Source organism: Erythrolamprus reginae, chromosome 2 (assembly GCF_031021105.1).
Source record: "Erythrolamprus reginae isolate rEryReg1 chromosome 2, rEryReg1.hap1, whole genome shotgun sequence".
NCBI lineage: Eukaryota > Metazoa > Chordata > Lepidosauria > Squamata > Dipsadidae > Erythrolamprus > Erythrolamprus reginae.
In genome coordinates this window covers 72,794,299-72,816,728 of record NC_091951.1, presented here as the reverse complement: position 1 = coordinate 72,816,728, position 22,430 = coordinate 72,794,299, and the positions used below count along the sequence as shown (strand labels likewise).

Here is a 22,430-nt window from a genome sequence, read left to right as displayed (position 1 = left end):
ATTTATTTTTAAAATAAATCCAACCATTTCTTCTGTTCCTAGCCTTTTATTTCTTGACAAACCTTTAGTAAACCACCTTCATCATGCATCACCAACTCAGTTGATTTTGTACAAATACTTTCGTATCAGCAGAAATTCACCAGAGCACTTCTCCTCATCAGCTGGAGTTTCTGAGAGAAGTTCATAGGGCTTTGCACAAGGGATTGTGATTGGTGAGGGGCAAAATCACTTTTTTAAAATCTCTGTACCCTGACAATGCTACCTTTACAATGGTGGGAAATTTTACATGCTTAATTCACGTTCTAGCCTGCTGTTTTGCTGGTTCTGTAAATATGAACTGTGAAGGTTAGAAGTGAATTCTATTGTGAGGTTTTCATCTTTTTTGACACCTTGATGCAGACCCCTAAGACGTAAACATTATTCCAAGGTTTCCTCCAGGGTGAAAGGCTTGGGAAAGGCTGTACCAAAGAAACAACTGGTGATGCAAGGATACAATTCTTGAACCATCGCCTTCAGAAACAGATTTTACACATTCAAAATTACGAGCATACGTTCCCATGCAGCAATCTACAGAGTCTGGAGGTTGCAACAGAAGGCTCAGACTGGAATGGGACAATTCGCCACAGTTAACTCACCACTGCCAATTTGCCACAGCCAACTTACTGCAGAGGATAATTTGCCACAGGATAAATAATTTAAAAATAATTTTAAAATATTTTAACCTTTGTTATTCACATCTCATTTTGTCCCTCCTTTTGCATCCTTTCTTTAATGATTCTGTTCCACCATTTCTTCAACATTACTGAAACTCTTGACCCATGAAGAGTTGTCCCATGGTGAGTTGGCGCAGCAAGTTGGCCACAGTGAGTTGGCTGTGGAGAGTTGATATAGCCCTCAATGACATAGAGTTTGATATCCCTGCTCTAGATGTACTGCAACAGTGGTGATAAAAGCGGCAAGGTCACATGAGAATGTTATTGGCCTTAGCCACACAAATTGCTGGTCCTATCAACCTTTTTTTTATTATTTTATGCTTTAAAAAAAGAATCAAAATGCTAAAGCACCATACAATTCTGAGGCAATCACATTTTTTACACAATCAATTCAATTTTATTTGATTAGTCAATTGACCATATCAAAGTAGAAATAGTAACTGCATCGGTCATCATTTTTTACACATTGCAGCTTTCTGCTTCCAAAAGCTAAAGGCCATATTCTGGACATTCTCTTATTTTCTTCTGGATTTTTCTTGAGTAATAACAAAGGTCTATTTACACTACATTGATTTATGTTTGTATCAATTTGACCAAGACCTTTAAATAAAATAACTCCAGGAGTTAGCCTCTTTTCCTAGGAAATTAAATTTTCTGGGGAAAATGAAAGTGAACTAAATCCTACCCACCCAAGATTTAAATTTTGTGTCACAAATTCAGAGAAAACTCTCCGGGGGGGGGGGGGGGGAATCATTAATCTTTCTTAGAGAAGTAAACCAGGTAGTAATCATCTCATACCTCAGATGATTTTAGACTTTTCAGAGGTTATGAATTAAATTTTAGACTTTTCAGAGGTTATGAATTAAATTCAAGGAATCAAAGTTCAGTGCCTGATATTTGCTGGATGAATCTCTCAAAGAGAACTTACAAACATTTACGTAACAGTGTCATAGTCCTGGATCTTGTTTTTCAATCCCACCATTTTTTAAATGGAACGTTTTGATATTATGAGCCATGATGGCACAGTGATTAGAATACAGTACCTTTAGGCTATTTCTACTGACTGCTGGCTGCTTGCAATTTGACAGTTCAAATATTACCTGGCTCAAGTTTGACTTAGCCCTCCATCCTTCTGAGGTGGGCAAAATGAGGACCCAGATTTTTTGGGGTGTGCGTGTGTGTGTTAATATGCTGACTTTGTAAAACGCTCAGAGAGGGCTGTAAAGCACTATGAAGCAGTATATAAGTCTAAGTCTATTATAATAGGAATGCTGAGTTCTTAGATTTATTGCAGCCCCTGCTCAACCTATTTTATCAAGTGCAACAAAACTGGATCAACATATGCATTCATGTTAATCAATCTGGTTGTAACTGAATTTAAGTCATGTCATTGAATAGGAATATATTAGGAAATAAAGAGAACATCTGGTATATTATTTAGAATTTTGGAAAACACACTGTTCCATTCTCCCAATGCTGTAATGCTTCTTCAGATATATGACAAGGGAGTTCTTCAGATCACTGTATAATGACAAATAATGGCCTAATATCAGCTATTCATTATTTTTTACACTCATAACAGAAATTAATTAGATCTTTTGTGTGGTACAGTTTCAAGGTATCTCAATATATATCTGCTTTGCAAAAAAACCCAACAACACAATGAGCTGTCCACGCAGATGTATCCCCCCCATCATCATTATTATTATTATTATTATTATTATTATTATTATTATTATTATTATTATTATCTGTACCTTTGTAAACCACCCAGTCACATGTGAATGGCTGGTCACAGAAATCCAAATAATAAACTAGAGACTCAATAGAGCATATGATAACATCACATGAATCAATGTTGTACACCTCCAACTATTAGCTAAACCACTCAATTTATTTCTGAAAAGGCATCAGTCTCCATTAGGCACAAAATAAATCCATTTAAAATTTAGTGAAATACCATACATAAATGCCAAAATAGCCATTTTCAATTATGTACTAGATATTGTCATTCTTTATTTCTTGCCTCTCTGTACATTTTATTGTCTCAATTAGTATATTCTATTATTCATAAACAACCAGTTTGGCAACAGATGTACTGTATTAAACAATCCAGTATATGAGTGGGTTCTGCAGTAATAAGGATAGATGGTCTGTAAAAAAAGTTCTGTCTGAAAATGTTGCCAATCTGTGCTTATTGGCATATTATAATTAATTAAATCAAGTTATTTATTCATTTTGATATAAAGTATATGTTTCATATTCTGTCCATTGTATCTAACAAAAGGACTATTTTCATGTATAGATTACCTTTAAGGTTACTTTTATACAATTATAAGACTCAAACTGGAATTGGTACCCTAATATAAATCACTTCTCTCTAAATCCTATTACAGAAGGACCCATACAAGTAGTGGTAAGTATGCCAATTCCAGCATAAACCGTGAAGGAAAATTTGCAGAAGCAATGCTCACATTTATTATAATAATAATAATAACAACAGAATTGGAAGGGAACTTGGGCGTTTTCTAGTCCAACCCCTGCTTAGGCAGGAAACCCTACACCACTTCAGACAGATGGTTATCCAATACCTTCTTAAAAACTTCCAGTGTTGGAGCATTCACAACTTCTGGAGGCAAGCTGTTCCACAGATTAATTGTTCTGTCAAGAAATTTAACTTTGAATGGCCGCTAAACAATTGGTTGTAAGTCAAAACTACCTGCGCCTCAATTTAACAAGTGACATTTTTAATTGGCGAAGCATGTTAAATTTTATACACAATAACGGTATGTTTCTACATAGGCCTTTAGCCAGTCAGAACAGCCTTTATGTTTTTAAGGGATTATATTATAATAAATGGCATAAAAGTCAGATAGGTAGGTAGGTAGGTAGGTAGGTAGGTAGATAGATAGATAGATAGATAGATAGATAGATAGATAGATAAACGTTCTTCTCTAAATGCAGTAAATCTAATTGCTAGCACTGAGACCAAAGTATATGAGATGAAGTTTCCTACATTGTACCAAGATCAAGCAACTAATGCAGCCTACAAATCATTGCCACAGAACTGCCACTAACAGCAGCAGATTGCAATGAATGGTAATATTAAGGATCCTCTCCTACCCATTCCTCCTCATCAGGTGCTGATGAGGGCAAACAACAAACAGATAATTCACTGAATCTAATGCATTCTTCCTTCTCTTGACACATAAATTAAACAGGATCACTCACTGTAAGTGATGTGTGCACCTTTCTTCTGGTGCAGCTCCTAGCAAAGCTATAGGAAACAAATAGGTAATGCAGTACTGTATACAAGAGATTTGTTATCAGACCTCTTCATTCCACAGCAGATATATTTACTATGGTTTCCATCTATTCTGCATTGATGTGTGATCCAGACATTAAAGATAGCCCCAGCAAAAACTTGAACTTGCATTGTAAATTGCTCAGAAGAACTTAATGATGATTCCTTTCCAACATCTGCAAAGTCTTCGCAGAAACTTTTGCAAGATTTAAATACTTCATTAAACTTGCTTTGGACTCCTTTGTAATCTGTTCAGAGATGCTACACCAGGCTCATTCCTAATGATAAATACCTTATTTAGCAGGCAAAGTCACCTTTCATTAGCCAGGCAATTTCACAGAGAAATAAGTCACTCCCTCTCACTTCTACTATCAAGTCAGGAAGTTCTTCGATTTTCTTCTTTGTCAAACTAAGATTTTAAACTTTCTAAATCATAGTGCATGTAGTATGGGTCAGAAGTTAATTAAAGGCTATGTTATCGTTTCACATTAAACAAGTGACAACCTAATACAGAGTTGTGACTGCACAACCACACCTGTAGATTATGGTTTCCATGATGGGTTAACCAAATTCATAAAATGTTCTAAATCATAATATGGTTTACAGTAATTTAAAAATATTCTAAAGCTAGCAATTCTGTGAAAACATAATCAGTTTTTACAGCATTTTGCTTTAGCACAAAATACACAGCAATACTTTGCTATATTTCATAACTGGGCAGAACTTTCTTAAGCTTTATGCACATATTCAGGCAAATGCAACTAAGTAGGTTTTTATTAGATTAGATTTGCCATTTGATCCAAATGTAGTCTTATTGTATCGGAAGAAGCCTAATAATACAGATATAATAATAATCCAGATTCTAAATCTCACAATCAATAATCTCAATGATGTGATTTATTCATGTAAATCCAAAATTGTAATGAAAGTAAAGTCCAGTATTACCTAACCTCATCTATGAGATGTGCCATGGCATATATATTCTGCAAACACACAGACATTTGAAAATTCAAAACAAGGTTCTTTATAATGAAAATTCACTTAAACTAAGCCCTCTTTTGGTATAGCAAAGAAACAAACTGGTAATTTATACAAGTCCCTTATCAGTTCTGTGATACTTAGCTTGCAGCTGTGAGGCAATTCACAGTCCTTCTTTCACAAAGTGAAACACACTTTGCTCTGGTTTAGTTTCAAAGTGGGGGAAAATCAGCACACAAAAAGTCAAAGTCAGTAAAGCAGTCACAACGATAAGATAATCCTCCACAATGGCCAAACCCACAGGCTGCTATTTATAGCAGCCTCACTAATTACCACAGCCCCACCCAACCACAGGTAGCCTCATTTTCTTTGATAATAATCTCTCAGTTGTTGCTGCCTATGCATCGCTCTCTGCATGTGTGGCTGTATCATTAACTCTTGTTCTGAATCCAAGGAGGAGCTAGATAATTGATCTCCTTCTGAGCTGTCTGCCACACTCTCCTCCTCCCTGTCACTCATGTCTTCTTGGTCAGAGGAGCCTTCACCAGCAGATTCCACCGGGGGCAAAACAGGCCTGCAGCATGTGGATGTCTCCCCCACATCCACAGTCCTTGGGGCAGGAGCCGGGCCAGAGCTAACCACAACACTATCTATCTATCTATCTATCTATCTATCTATCTATCTATCTATCTATCTATCTATCTATCTATCTATCAATCATTTGTTTTATTTATATGCTGCCCAACTCCCTAAAGTCTTTGGGAGGCTTACAACAAACAGGACAGCATCTAAAAGAACAATTTTAAAAGATAATTAAAAACTCATATTAAAACCATGCATATCTCTTGTGGCCAGATCTAAATGATACTCTAGATCTAGATGTCGGAAAAGTCAGGTCTTTACAGTTTTCCTGAAGGCCAGTAGGGTGGGGGTAGTATGGCTGTCAGGAGGAAGCTGGTTCCAGAGAGCCGGAGCTGCCCCCAAGAAGGCCCTTCCACAGCCCCGCCAGCCGACATTGTTTAGCTGACAGGACCAGGAGAAGGCCAACTCTGTGGGCCCTTATCGATCGCTGGGAGCTGTGCGGTAGAAGGCGGTCCCAAAGATAGTCTGGTCTTGACTCTCTTTTAAACAGAACCATTTATTACAGAGTCATTGTTTTACCATTCTCTGTGGGAAGCAGTATTGCTTCTAGAGATGGAAAGTAGACATCTGGGCTAAACTGCAGAAGACATATATCTGTTATGAGTTGGTTATGACCTTTAAAGCCCTATGTGGCGATGGACCAGATTACCTCTGGAACCGCCTGCTACCGCACGAATCCCAGTGACCGATAAGGTCCCATAGAGTTGGCTTCTCCGGGTCCCGTCGGCTAAACAATGTCGTTTGATGGGCCCCAGGGGAAAAGCCTTCTCTGTGGCGGCCCCGGCCCTCTGGAACCAACTCCCCCCAGAGATTAGAATTGCCTCCACCCTCCCTGTCTTTCGTAAACTACTCAAGACTCATTTATACCGCCAGGCATGGCGGAGTTGAGATAGCTCTTCCCCCCTAGGCCATCTCTAGGCCATTACAAGTTATGCATGGTATGTTTGTGTGTATGTTTGGTTTTATAATAGGGGTTTTTAGTTGTTTTTATTATTGGATTGTACATGTTGTGTTTATTATTGTTGTTAGCCGCCCCGAGTCTGCGGAGAGGGGTGGCATACAAATCCAATAAATTATTATTATTATTATTATTATTATTATTATTATTATTATTATTATTATTATTATCTTCAATGGCCTTCACACATCTGGCTACTTTTAAGATTAAGAATTTTCCCTGAATGTCTGAAAGGAGACAAAAAAAACCTTTTATAGCTGGATGTGCAAAAACCCTTCTCATTTTTAGGAAGAAATCAGGGTTACCAGGCAGGCCTTTCTGAATGCTTGCAAACTCATTTCAGCCTGTTTTGCCAGATAAATAAATAAAAATATTTGAAGGACTCCCACCTCTTTTCTAATTATCTCTCCTCAACATGCTAGAGTAAGAATTCCAGTTGCATAGGCGCTCACCATCCATTAACCCAAGTTTATATAACCAATGGCAAGTCATTATGGCAATTGTAATCCAAAACGTATGGGGAAACAGATTACTTACCTCTATATCTTGGCAGCTTAGAAATGTTGAATTATTTAATAAAAAGCACTCAGATGAGAAAATTATAAAGTATACTAATATATGCTTATACAACTTCCTTCAGCTATGTCAGACTAATACGTTTTTAGTCTGAGAAAATATTTCTTCAGTTAAATATCACCATGAATAAAAAGTAAAGATATTTTAGGCACCTGCTGTAGTCGCTCCTACTTTCTATTCAACCATCCTGCAGTCTGACACTGAACTCATCCTGAGAAATCATCCCCTCCCAACACTAATTTCTGTGGCATGAAATACAGCCAAACAAATCCGCTAAAAACACTGGGAAGAAGTGTTACCAATTCTTCTCCTTCATCTTACTTCTATGTGTGAAAATTGAATAGACATACTGAAGGGATGGCTTTCCTCACCATATGCCTCCTGTATGACAAATGAAACCTCCCCCTTGTGTTACTCTTCTATCAACAGCATCTCAACACACAGGGACAGGACCATTTTAATAAGGTAAAAGGGGAGATAGAAAAAGACAATCCTGCCTTTTGGAACTAGCCTGGCTACAGACACAGCTTTTCTCTTAACTTCCCATTGTGCTGTTCTGCAAATTCTTCCTTGATGATTAGTAGCTTCATTAGCTACAAGCCTGAAATAGCTATCAGATAACAGGGACGGGCTGCAGATCACCATGATACACCATGGCACTAAATATAGGCTGTAAAATGTTGAACCAGGCTTCCCTCCCAAATTCTCTTACACCGAAATAGCCTCACCAGTTTTTAAAACTGTTAATTCCAAAATATATTGTTTAAAGCTGGACGTTTAAGCTTACTGCTAGCCTGTACTGATATTAGACTTTCCACAAATAGCAAGGATTCAGCTGGTGAACTATTTAGAAGAAACAGAACCAGCCCTTCTTAAAGCTACTTAATCTGATCATTCCTCAAGGCCGTTCAACGTGTAGATTTGAGGAACAAAAATAAAATTAATGCTTTCATTTTGCTATAAAATGATATATCAAGTAGGACACCTTTGAACCTTGCTGTGAATCATCCACGTCTCGTTTCTCATTTCTCAGCTTCCATCCTCAATAGTACAAAAACATCTCCACCAAGCTTCTACTTTTAAAGCCCAGGAACTGGAGTTTATCCTAAGGAAAACTCATCTGGCCAAGATGAATTAGCTTCAATCTAGTACGATTTGATAATACTTCTCAAAACACGACTGCACATATACAACAACAACAACAGCCTGCAAGCACATTACATGTAGCATTCCCTGGGGAATGGACTGCATGACAAATATGTAATGGTCTTGAGTTGGAAGATGACAAATGAAACCATCAAAGAAGAAAGGGGTCAATCCCAAATGTGGTTACCTCTGAATGCCCTCCGTCGGAGGAAGGTCTGCAGGAAATGCATGCTCCTTTTTTTCAGCCCCACAGCACGACGCAACATGAGGCTAGCTTGTGACTTGCTGGTATTGCATCCCCAACTCAATACAGGTCCCCTAAATTGCAGTCTCCAGCTTCAGTCCTCCCGGTTGGATCTGCTCAGTTTATCATGGACGTAAAAAGCAGAACTTCATTCCTCTTCTCCATTCCCTTAACTCCCCAAACAAGCAATTAGCAGGAATAATTACAGCCCTGATTATCATCCCCAGCCAAGTTTAAAGCAAGAAGGGGAAAGCTATAATTAACTCTTTCTTAAATATGGGTTAAGATGGTTGTGAAATATCACAGATCAATGTAGTGGCTGATTTTGGGGGGAAGGGGGGATATCCTTTTAAAGTCAAACAAACTAGATCTGGGGGAGGTCAAAAACAAACTGCGTTTCATTTTGACTCACAAGCAGCTTTTTACATGTTAATGATCCAAGCTGAATTAGGAGGACTGAAGAAAGAAAGAGCAACTTTAGTATGTTATTATGTAATCCATTTACTACCCAGAACATTACATAACAAGCTACCATATGGAAACCGATAAAGGCAGAGGCAACATTTTAGAAGGTTTGAGGATACATTTGCATGGGGCCTTCCTGCTCATGTACAGTGAAGCTTTTGGAAGTTGCAACAATGACATTGGCAGAATAAAATAGAGCCACACTTGACAATATGTATCAGGTTACCAAAGAAATGCCAGCTTTCACCACCCTGATGCCTTCTAAGTACTTCAAATCTTCAAATTTAAGAAGGATAGAAACATAGAAACACAGAAACATAGAAGAATGACGGCAGAAAAAGACCTCATGGTCCATCTAGTCTGCCCTTATACTATTTCCTGTATTTTATCTTACAATGGATATATGTTTATCCCAGGCGTGTTTAAATTCAGTTACTGTGGATTTACCAACCACGTCTGCTGGAAGTTTGTTCCAAGGATCTACTACTCTTTCAGTGAAATAATATTTTCTCACGTTGCTTTTGATCTTTCCCCCATGAAATTTAATAGGTCTGCTTTGAAAAAGGCTTGGTTACAAGAAGGAGAGCATAATTCTGTGAAGAAAACCTGTGCTTTCCAAATGATAAATAAGTTGCTTTACAAACTTAGACAAACTCTGAAGGCTATGAAGACACTGGTTCAACATACCATGTTTACAAAATATAGTTAACAGCAATAGAACTTATATACCGCTTTACATTCTTTCCAGCCCTCTTTAGGCAAATTACAGACTCAGCATATTGCCCCCAACAATCTGGGTCCTCATTTTACCCACCTCAGAAAGATGAAAGGCTGAATCAACCTTGAGCAGCTCAGAATTTAACTCCTGGAGTGAGCACTGAGTTAGCCTGCAGTTACTGCATTCTAACCACTGCGCCCCCACGGCTCTTAATCAATCACACAAACATTTAAACTTGTAATGCTGCTATTAATTTTAGTCCTAATGTTTATGCATACCGACAGAATACAAAAATATTACCAAGAAGCATTATATCCACCCTAAAGCTTTAAATTCATAATTTAGATGGCCAGGAACAACATTAACAGCAAACATGAGACCATGGGAGAGAGACTGAAATAGCAGATGTGCAGATGGGTTGAAGGTTAAGAACAAAGACATTAAAATAATCATTCAAGACTATTTACTCGATGTCCTTTAAGAGGTAACTGCTAATAAAAGTCACCATCAAACTCCCAAATCCTAGCTTGTAAACATACATACCAGGATTTATCCATTCTGCAGCACCCAATATCTTAATGAACAGCATCATTTTTACGGAGAGGCCAAATTCCTTAAGGAAGAGATTCCTTGCAGCTATACAAAACAGAGCCCCTAGCACTTATAAACACTGCCAAAGGAAGGATACAGTACTGATAGAGTTGAACCACCCAGCAATGTGCCTGACTGCATAATGAAAGTGTTAACAGGTGTTGCTTATCATGGAGTAGTCAAGACAATTGCTACAAGTAAAAAGGCTTTGGACCCGCATTTAAAGATACAGCAGAATCCTTTGTGGTTAATAGGATATAACTTAGTGATTCTTCTGCTCATTCTCAATCTAGCTTTGCTATAGACCTGGGTTGCAAATTGTTCTATGACCATTTGTTTGCTCATGATCTCCTAAATAAATCACAGTTAAATGAAATGGATTTGTAAACATACAGATATACAACTCAAGGCAGGCAAAATAAAACAAATCACGTTATATGCAAGGATTATGCATTCTCCCTAACGTTAGTCAATACAATACTTATATACAGTATATGTATATATAGTTAATTGAACCATATTTGTTATTTGTACCCATATTTGTCATAATCCTGGAATACAACACTGTTTTAATATTAGTAAAATAGTATTCTGCGGAGAGGGGCTGCATACAAATCTGATAAATAAATATACTATACAATGTTGCAGATTGAAATTATGATGAAACCATCTTTTCTGAAAAAAACAAACAACCCTCATAACAATCTTGTAGTAAGATCATCCACCTAACATCTGATTATTTGAATATACTGTACTGTATATATATATACAAGGCAGAGGCTGCTAGATCGAATCCCAGTAAGGAAGGGTGTGGCTAGCTGATGAGGCCAGAACAAGGCCAAAATGGTACCATCCTAGTCTCCCTTAATTTTAAAATTTCAGCTAAAAACATTATATATATATATATATATATATATGTATATATATATATATATATATATATATATATATATATATATATATATATATACACACACACACACACACACACACACAGAGAGAGAGAGAGAGAGAGAGAGAGAGAGAGAGAGAGAGAGAGAGAGAGAGATGACTGAGATACTCCTTCCCCCTAGGCCTTTACAATTTTATGCATGGTATGTCTGTATGTATGTTTGGTTTTATAATAAGGGGTTTTAACTGTTTTAATATTGGATTGTTATATGCTGTTTTTATTACTGTTGTTAGCCACCCTGAGTCTATGGGGAGGGGCGGCATACAAATCCAATAAATAGATAGATAGATAGATAGATAGATAGATAGATAGATAGATAGATAGATAGATAGATACATAGATAGATAGATAAATAGATAAATAGATAAATAGATAAATAGATAAACAAACAAATATTAATTATCTATAATATATAATGAATGTATGTATATGTCAGGGGTGGGTTCTACTTACCTTCCCCACTGGTTTGCATTGCAATGTTTTGCGATAATGCATTTGCTCCACTTGCACGCACACAACCCCTCATGCAATTTTGCTTCCGCGCATGCTCAGTAGCTGGAATCAGCCCAAAACACAGCTGAAGAACTGATCAGCTGTGCTTAGGACAAGCAGTAAATTTCACTATTAACTTGAGGTTTGACAGGAGGGCCCTTTTTCAAGCAGCTGAACAGGAGAAACCTTCCAAACAGGAAAAAAATCAAAAAGAAATTTTAAAAAAAGAGATGGTGGCACACATGAACCGATCCAGTTCAGTGATGTTATCAGCGGGTGACTACTAGTTCGGGCTACCTAGTCCAAACTGGGAGGAACCCACCTCTGATATCATGTGTATACACACACACATACACTATAGCATGCCACTCCCAAAATTAGCAGTTTTTTTTTTAAAGAACAATATGTAACTTTTCAAGTATTTAAGGTATTAATTCCGATATAACAAATTCATTCAGCAGAACTCTAGACCAAAGAACTATAATTAAAATACCATGAAATATTTAAACAGCGATCAGAAGTTTTAATTTTATTCTTTAGAATATTGTTCAGGAGAACAGACATTATAGCCCTCACCATGGCTTAAAAGTATTTTCTCAGTTCCCTTCTTTAAAAAAACCTGCCTAGCTCAACGGCATGAAATCAATAGCAGCAAATTTACTGATTCGTTCTGCCATGGCCAATGTCCACCTGCAAATGTTTTCATTTCCTCCATTAAATGAAGAGATGCTTTTACAACCTGAATATAAAAGATACTATTGTATAACCTGGCACTGCAACTTATGTCCAACTCATGTTTTAAACAAAGGAGTTCAAAGTATCCTCTAGTAGCATTACCTGATAAAAGGTGTCACTGACATCAGTATTTCAGAGCAAGATAGAGAAAATCTTGGCCAGATCAGACCTACCTAATTAGTACTAATTCTACAGTTCATCAGTTGTCTGGCTTCTGATATATTTGGACCTCAAAATAAATTCGTATTCACTTTATCCATCACGCATATATTTTAAATGATTCTATAATGTACAGCTAGGGTTGGGGACAAATAAGATGGCTGGTAACCAATGCCAGCATTCCTCATCTGCAAATTCTGAATTACAATAGGTTCAGGTTAACAAATTAAACATACAACAACTACAGTAAAATAATAGCTCTCCACAAATATTGCTATCATTCCAAATATCCCCTGGTACTCTTACTAGAATAGTCAAGACATAGCTATAGCACTACCTGACTCTGTGGTTTCTACTCCTAACCGCAAACCTTTAACCTTTGATTATCTACAATTGACCTCTCCCCCTTTCTAAGAGGTCTGTAAGGGACCTGCATAAGCGCAGTATTGTGCCTACTATCCCTGTCCTGCTGTTCTTTTGTCTTCTATCATTACTTTTTATCATTATTTATCTAATGTTTTATTTGTACAAATTACCATCCTATAATTGTTTAACAAATACATAAATAAATAAAAATAAATAAAGTTTGACAAGATACTTGGATCTACAAAATAAATTAACATAGCTGCAGAGATGTGTCTTTCTTCAAAATCATTCCCCAGTCAATTTGCCTATTGCATTTTCAATCTGCTCTTCATTTTACGCAGTGTTTCTAATTCATTTTAATTAATATAGAATTAGTATCTTTTAGCTCATAGATGTGTGAATTCTGTCCAGGTACAGTTCTCTGGGTGATATGAACAACCACAACATCCCCATGCTGGCTGGGGAATTCCAGAAATTGAACTTCACACATCTTAAAAGTTGTTAAGACTGAGAAACCCTCCTTTAAAGACTTAACACCTGGCTGATTCAATCTCAGTGCATAAGTGAAGCACTGGGAGGATTTAGCTTGGATGCTATTAGGAAATTTCAGCTATAGGTTAGACTAGGACAGGGGTGTCAAACTTGCAGCGTAACGATGTCGTTGCATGATGTATCACAATGTTTTCCCTTCAGAGAAGAGCAACAAAAATGAGTAGGGTGCTAGAGGCTAAAGCATATGAAGAACAGTTACAAGAATTGGGTATGTCTAATGAAAAGAAGGATTATGGGAGACATGATAGCAATGTTCCAAAACTTGTGGGTCTCCTACAAAGACAAGGAGATCAAACTACTTTCCAAAGCACCAAAAGGCAAGACAAGAAACTAAGCAAGAAGAGAAGCAATGTAGAACTAAGAAGAAATTTCCTAATGGTGAGATTAATCAACCAAAAGACCAACTTGCCTTCAGACGTTGTCGGTGCTCCATCACTGGTAGCTCTCAAAAAGATACTGTGCAACCATTTAACTGAAATGGTATAGGGCAGGGGTAGGCAAAGTTGGCTCTTCTAGGACATGTGGACTTCAACTCCCAGAATTCCTGAGCTAGCATATTTGGCTCAAGAATTCTGGGAGCTGAAGTGCAAAAGTCATAGAAGAGCCAACTTTGCCTACCCTTGGTATAGGGCAGTGATGGTGAACCTATGTAACGGGTACCACAGGTGGCACGCAGAGCCATATCTGCTGGCACATAAACAGTTGTCCTAACTCAGCTCCAACTTGCATGTATATGCTGGCCAGCTGATTTTTGGCTCACCCAGAGGCTCTGGGATGGCATTTTTGGCTTCCAGAGAGCCTCTGGGAGGTTGGGGAGGGGTTTTTTAACCCTCCCCCAGCTCCAGGGAAGACTTTGGAGCCTGTGGAGGGCAAAGTACAAGCCTACTGGGCCCACCAGAAGTTGGGAAACAGGCAGTTTCTGGCCTCCAGAGGACCTGCCGGGGGGTGGGGGGAGCTTATTTCACTCTCCCCAGCAATGAATTATGGGGGTGGGCACTTGTGCATGTGCGATAATGTGCAAGCATGCTCTTTCAGCACCCGAGAAAAAAAAGGTTCATTGTATAGGGTCTCCTGCTCAAGCAGAGTGTTGGACTAGAAGACCTCCAAGGTCCCTTCCAAACCCATTATTCTATGTTCTGTGATATTGATTGATTGATTGATTGCATTTATATGCCGCTCACTCTGAAACGGACTCTTTTTGATGTGTCTTAGAATTGTGATATGTGTGCGTAGGAAGGAAAATGTTATTTAGCCAACTTGAGTTTTAAATACATTAAGCCATTTCTATGAGTACATGTAACCTTTTAAGAGCCTTATTCTAAAATTCTACATCTTATGTCAAGGACAGGACAAAGTGCTCTTGATAAAAATCTTGCACTAAAAATCTTAGCAGAAGGAGGATTAAGTAATAAATAGCTTCTGTTAATAATGGTGTTAACAAGCCAGATCAAGCAGCATGAAAAATGGAGGAATTTCTCCTCCCTGCTACTCCTCCTCCATTTTAGATATAATGATAAAATAGCAGTTAACTAATAAGCTTATTAGGACCCCAGAGGATAAGATGCAAATAAAAAATAATTATGTGCATATATAAAGGTGCAACTGTTTGAATTAAATGTGCAGATTTAGAATGAGGTTGCAATGTGCATGGCTTGAAAATGGGGACCCTTTTGTAGGGTAGACCGTCCTGTCCTACTGTACTATTGTCCAAATTTACCTATACCTGGGAATAGTGGGAATAGAACTCATGATCTTCAGTTTCTAGCCTGGAATCTTAACCACTAATCCAAACGGAGTCTCTTTTACCCAGCAAGCATTTCACAGTAACTGCACTGAATAAACAGTTATTATCTTAAATCTCCTCTGTTAAAAACACTTGGGATACTAATTAATCAAGTTCTTATCAGAAAAAAAACAAACCTTTTTTATATTTCCTAATTTATGTTTTTGCAAAGCAGCTTAGAAGTTATACTGTAATGTGGCATAAAGCAGGCAGGTCTTTTCAAACAATGCTGTAATGCTTTTCTTTTTTATGTTTCACATGTTTATTTTTAGTGTTTTGATGTCTAAAATTAGTTTTATATCAAATTTGCTCAAATGCTGCTTTATTCACACCTTGGCAAGTTTTGGAAGATAAAGATCTAACTTCCTAAAATAATTGTTGAAAAGGAAGTTATTAATGCTGTGAGAATGTTGAAAAATAGTAATGCTGAATGCATAAGATGGTGCAACTGAAGAAGTATTAAATTATGAGTGTGGTATACTTGGGGAATAGCTGGGTGGGGAATTCTGGGAGTTGAAGTCCAAATATCTTCAAGTTGCCAAGGTTGGGAAACACTGATATAGATAATGTAATGGAAAATGGAAGGTGAAGAAATGCAGATACGATACCTTCTTAGTCCCGTTTGTGGAGCAGAATCAAATGATTGGTTATATGGTTGAAATTTAGAAAGTGAAAGAATTAAATAAAAAATGCATACTGGACAGAGAGAGATGCAGTCCAAATTGAAATAATAGATTTGGTACATTTCATTTATGTAAAAGAGAACTGAGGAATTCTGGGAGTAAATAAGAGTCAGTGTGAAAACTGAAATGAAAACATTTATTTCCAAGTGTTCATAGAGAAAAAGATCCAAGTGGTTTTCAGAACCAGGAAATATGACAGTTAAAGAAAGATGGAAGATGAAAATTATGGGCAACAAATACGTATGAAACCAAATGTAGCTTTTCAACATCAAGCCCCCCCCCCCCCCAAAAAAAAAAGACAAAGAAACATACTTCCATTGAAGATGTCAACATACTGTACGGAAGAAAATGACAAGAAAAACGAAAAGAAGAGATGTTTTTAAGAAGACAGAGAAGACAAAAAAAAAAATTACAGCTATGGTAGGAATATTGAACAGTAACCGTGAAAGAAAGTTATCTAAATAAATTATGTGAAAGGAAGATGAAAAGACTTTGCTGAAAGCTCTTGCAAAGAAGATTATAGCGTAACAAACACTGCAAAAACACCTACGTACTTAAGAAGAAACTCCACTGTAAAGTGAAATTTGAGCTGCAATCAACAGTTGTCAAGAGCATCAGGATACCTAAATTGAAGAGGGGGGAGGAAATAAAGACAATTTGCACATTCTATTGCACTGATTTCCTGCTTTTCTTAGGATGTTGCAAAGAAGAATAAAACCATACAAGGACACAGCAATTTTAAATGAATGGGCAGATTTTGAGCTGAGAGAAGAGAAATGAAGGACTATAGCAAGGGAAAGAAGTGAAAGATCGTTGTCTTCCTGTCTGCTTCACTCTAATCTCTTTTTTCCTAATACTGTATATATCCCAGATTTCTCAAACGGTACACAACCTTTGCCAGGTTAAGGGTAGATGAGAAATCCATTCCCAAGAATCCTCTCTTTGCACATTGCCAGTGAAATCAGAAAGGTGAAAAGGGAGCAGGTAGGAGGCTTGTCACAAAGAAAGCCTGAGAAGTGATGAGTGGCATTCCTATTTCACTCCTGCCCTGTTAATCTGCCACAGCCTGGTAAGGCTGTGAAAATGTCTTTATTTACAAGATCGCTTCTAATCTCAGGATTGTGTTGATTTTAGTTGAACAAGCCTAGAAGACTTGCAGGCTGGGATGCTGAATGAGTCTGATCACATAGTTGTAGGACGAAAGTTCTGGCAGAAACCCAGCTGCATTGTGTTAATGTCCTTGTGATGTTGGAGCTGGCTTGGGTTTTGTTGTTATACATTTAATCTACCATTAGCTGTCCAGAGCAGCCGAAGTTGCCAAATAAATTGTTTAAGTAATGGAAATACATTAATTTACGATATTTGGAACTTGGCCAACTATTTCCATGGACTTCATGTGTGTTTGGCTCATAGCAAAATCTATAAATATAGTTTTTATCATGTTCATTTCAGCCAACGTTTTAATCTGATGCCACCCAGATTGATTTGGATTCAAATCTATGAAGCTGAATTTAAAGTAAAGCAATTTAAGATTGCAATATAACATACGTTTCAACTTACACCATCTTTTAATACTGTACTTTTTAGGTTTTAAAAAACACTGTACACAGCCTTCTTTCCTGAATATTGAAAAGAGGCCACGTCCCTTACGGCAAATGATTTACATTGCAAACTACACACACTTTTTACTTTCAAGTCTCCCAATCTGTTTGCATAATTGGGGCTTCTGCAGAGTGGAAGCTAAAAAAAATATGTTTGTATGTACTTCTAAGCAGCTCTTTTGAGTCTCCATATAACTGACATTCTGGAAGATTTCAGTGCAGCTGACATGAAAATCATTTCTCTTTACAAGCAGGGAATTAAGCTCCAAAGGAGGCTTGGCGCTGCTAAATTAATCCCCAAAGTGCCGGAGAAGGAGCTGAAAATTTCAGCCTAAATATCAGCCAAAAAAAGTGTTATAAATCGTGTGTGATGTGTTGATTCTAGGAGGTGGCGGGAAAAGGCCACAAATGCATTTCGTGTGAATATATTGAGATATAAAACACCTCCACTTTATGCCAGCAACCACGACCCCCCCTGAAAAGGATAGCCCAAATCAATGAGCTAGTAGTTTCCTGGAAACAGAGGCGTTATTCTCTGTCATCAATCAAGTGGCTTGTTATTAACATATTTTCTATTCCAGCTGCATATGTGATCTCCACAGCCACAGGAGGGCTTCCCTTTGATCTGAGAACTTGAGGTCATCAGGCTCCATAACACTCATCAGACTTTCAAAGGAAATGTCTTATAACCCTTTCATTAGCCATGAAGTTCCCTCCCCCCCCCCCAGCAATTCAAAAAAATGTGACAAGATCAGGACAAACAGAAATTAAATGTCAGTCTTCCTGATGAAACCCCATTATGCAAAACAGCTAGACTCCATTCAGTCCAATGGCAGCTATCCTTGTTCTGCTCTGATAACTTTACAGTTATTAAACTGTTAGCAAATGACTAAAATGCCATTTGCTTTTGTCTTGTGTGGAAAACATTCATAAAGCAAATACATAATTTATTTATTTATTTATTAGATTTGTATGCTGCCCCTCTGGGGCGGCTAACAACAATAATAAAAACAGCATATAACAAATCTAATATTTAAAATAACTAAAAAACCCTTATTAAAAACCAAACAAGCGCACACACAAACATACCATGTATAAATTGTATAGGCCTAGGGGGAAAAGATATCTCAATTCCCCCATGCCTGAGGACAGAGGTGGGTTTTAAGGAGCTTACGAAAAACGAGGAGGGTGGGGGCAATTCTGATCTCTGGGGAGAGCTGGCTCCAGAGGGTCGGGGCCGTCACAGAGAAGGATTTTCCCCTGGGTCCCGCCAATCAACATTGTTTTGTCGATGGGACCCGGAGAAGGTCAACTCGGTGGCACCTAACTGGTCACTGGGATTCGTGCGGCAGAAAGCGGTCCCGGAGATATTCTGGTCCGATGCCATGAAGGACTTTATAGGTCATAACAAACACTTTGAATTGTGACCGGAAACTGATCGGCAACCAATGCAGACTGCTAATTCCTTATCATATTTTCTGAAGTTCTCCTTGCAAGGCTGGAAAAATATTCCAGAGTCACAGAGAGATCCTCTTTGAAGAGGATGGCAGATTCATAAATATGAAAAATAAAACAAAAACAAATATTACAAGGACAGATTAAAGAGAGAGCTATGTTTGCATTCAAGTTTTATTTCAGACTTTCCAGCCAAATGCATAGATATCAGTAATAGGGCAATCCTAGAATCCCCTTCTTTATCCATTGTAAGCCCTTACCTGAAACATCATTACAAAGTGCCAATCATCTGAATTATTGTAGACTTACTTATACTCTATACCAGTGATGAAGAACCTTTGGCACAGGTGCCAGAGGTGGCACATGGAGCCATATCTGCTGGCACGCAAGCTATTGCCCTAGCTGAGTCCAGTGTACGTGTGCACTCTGGCCAGTTGATTTTTGGTTTGTGAAAAGGGTCTGGGAGGGTGTTTTTGGCCTCCGGAGGGCCTCCGGGGGGTCAGGGAAAACTGTTCTCATCCTCCCCAGGTTCCAAGGAAACCTCTGAAGCTTGGGCAGGATGAAAAATGGGCCTACCCAAAGTTGGGAAACGTGGATTGTGCATGCATGCATGGAGGGGGGGCAGCACAGGGAGAATCACACTGAATTATGGGTTTGGGCACTCACACATGCACAATAGCATGTGTGTTCATGCTTTTGGCACCCGAGAAAAAAAAGGTTTCCCATCACTGTTCTATTCTTTATCCACAGAGCACAGGGTGACATGGTTAGTTCAAGGTGACCAAAAAAGAGGGAAAGGGGAAGAAATTATAAAATGGATGTGACAATACCGTTTTGAATGTAATAATAATAATAAAATAATAATAATAATAATAATAATAATAACAACAACAACAACAACAACAACAACAATAATTTATTAGATTTGTATGCCGCCCCTCTCCGAAGACTCGGGGTGGCTCACAACACAATACTCAATATACAAATCCAATATTAAAAACAGATAAAAACCCTTATCATAAAAAGGTTCATCACACAACCCACACAACATAACTCGTATTAGCTAAGGGGCATGTAATCGCATCAGATAGCAGGAAATGCATAGATTTGTATGAAGTCACTGCATGTGTGTCATTGTGATATCATTATGATTTGCTAAGGACACTGCTGCATTGTCTCTCTCTCTCTCTCTCTCCAAAATTACTGTAGTTAAAAGTCCAGAGAAGCAAATTGGTCAGAAAGCTAGTACCTGGACCAACAAATGTGGATTATTAGCACTTGGATTTTTCTGAATGGTACTACTATCCTCAGCACAAAACTTTCTCAATAATGTTTTGGCCAATCCCACTGCCTATTCAGATGGGAAGGTCAAGACATGACAAAAGACAGGTTCCATTTTACAGCCTGGGAAGAACAGATATTAAGAATAATGAGAGAGGCTGGACTGCTCGCTTGAAGGTTTCTTTCTTTGTTTTAATTAACTGAAGGCTTTGGGTGATCTGTTGGGCAGTGACAGACCTTTAAAGCCAGCACAGTGCTTAAGAGGTTTTCAGCTGCAACCTACATAGTTCTTCAAACCAGAGCTCAGGGAATTTTGAGAGAACGTGGAATGAATGGAATGATTGTTGTTTTTTGGGTGTTTGTGTGTGTGTTAGATTCTTAATTAGTTAATTGGATTATATGTATTGTATATTTTATATGTTGTGAGCCGCACCCAGTCCTTGAAGAGGGGCAGCATAGAAATCCAATCAATCAATCAATCAATCAATCAATTTCTGGAGAACCAGTCTGTCAATCACCTGCAACCTTTCTGTTTCCATGATTAACATATAGTTGATATTTGAGCTAATTATTCTATTTCCACATGCATTACACTATCCATTCCTTCTGGTATGTTTGTTTACTCAATATTTTCAGAGTCTTCCCAACTCTAAAAAGAATCTGGGGGACTGTGAGCATCTTACATTATTTAAAATAGTATAAACAAACCATGACTGCCTGAACCAACAACAGAAACAGTCAAAAAGATTTGACAGGCAGCCTGCAACACCTTAATCCCAGTCATGGGAGCATATTTATGATCTTTCTTTTCCAAGATTTTTTCATGATTATAGGTTTTCTCAGCCATTTACCCAAGGCCAGAATTTAGCAGTATTCTATTGTGACTAGTTCACAGTACATTTCAACTTTGCTTGCATGTACAGCATTTCAAATTATTGATAAAGAGCAGTGATGGCAATGAACCTTTTTTGGTTCATGTGCCAAAAGGGTGTGCACACTTGTACCCACCTCCAATTCCTCACAACCATGCATGCACATATACCTCCTGTGCTGCCCCTGCACATGTGCACAATGCGCACCCCACCCCCACGCATGCACAGAGGCCTCAATGAAGCCTGGGATGGTGAATGAGCAAACCGGAAGTCCATTTTTCTCAACTTCTGGTTTGCCGGTTGTTCTGCCGGGCTCTTTGGTAGAAGCCTCCCGAAAATTCATGGGTACAAATTTCAGACACACAAACGTTTGAAAATTCAAAACAATGTCCTTTATCACAAAATTCAAAAGAAACAAAGCACCCTTTTTGTATTGCAAAGAGCACTCTTCCCCAAAACAACCTTGTCGGCTGTACAAGTCCCTTAATCAGTCCTAGTAGCTAGTAGCAGTGAAGAAACGTCATAGCCTTCCTTCTTCCCACCAAGTGAAACACACACACACACTTTACTCTGCTTTGGTGTCAAAGGTGTGAAAAATCTACAAACTTCAGACACAGCAAGGCATGATCCTGAAGAACTGCGATCAGATAATCTTCCACAATGGCCAAACTAGCACGCTGCTATTTATAGCAGTAGCTCTAATTACTGGAGCCCCACCCAAACACAGGTGGCCTCTCTTATCTCCTGTAATATTTCCTCAATTGGTCTCTTGGATGCATAAGTCTGCGCCTGCGTGGGTCTAACACTTCACTCCCCCCAACTGCTCAGGTTGTCAGCACCACAAGCTTGGATAGAACCTGTCAATCATCCCCAAAGATGCCCAATAGAGAACACGCAGTTGCTAAACCACCACCCAATTTTCCGCCCCTAACCTGCCTACCCAAATGACCAAAGGTAAGCCAATTAGTCTAACATGTGCAAGCACCCCCTAACCACTTATCCTTCTCCCCAGTGTGGAATAGGCGAAAAAACGGCTTGGCTAACAGGACAGGCCGCAAAAAATTCCTATTCGGCCCCCTAGGGCAACCCATAAAAGCACACTGAAAATAGGGAGGGTGGGCGGGTGTCTGCTCTGACGATCTGTCCGGGCGAAAAGGCTGAGCC

General features: G+C 38.3%; 1 protein-coding gene across 4 annotated transcripts in view; it reads right to left on the bottom strand.

Annotated features, from left to right (window-relative positions):
- The window catches only part of GRIP2 (glutamate receptor interacting protein 2), a 626,179-nt gene that overhangs the window by 257,557 nt on the left and 346,192 nt on the right, over positions 1-22,430 (bottom strand). For 3 of the 4 annotated variants that reach the window (XM_070738326.1, XM_070738327.1, XM_070738329.1), the window contains exon 1: positions 10,288-10,427. The exons of the other annotated variant lie outside the window; for it this stretch is intronic. In XM_070738326.1, coding sequence (XP_070594427.1) covers positions 10,288-10,336 — 49 coding nt within the window. In that variant the 5' untranslated portion in view covers positions 10,337-10,427. Of the gene's footprint in view, positions 1-10,287; positions 10,428-22,430 lie in introns of those variants that run through there. 4 annotated transcript variants of the gene reach the window in all.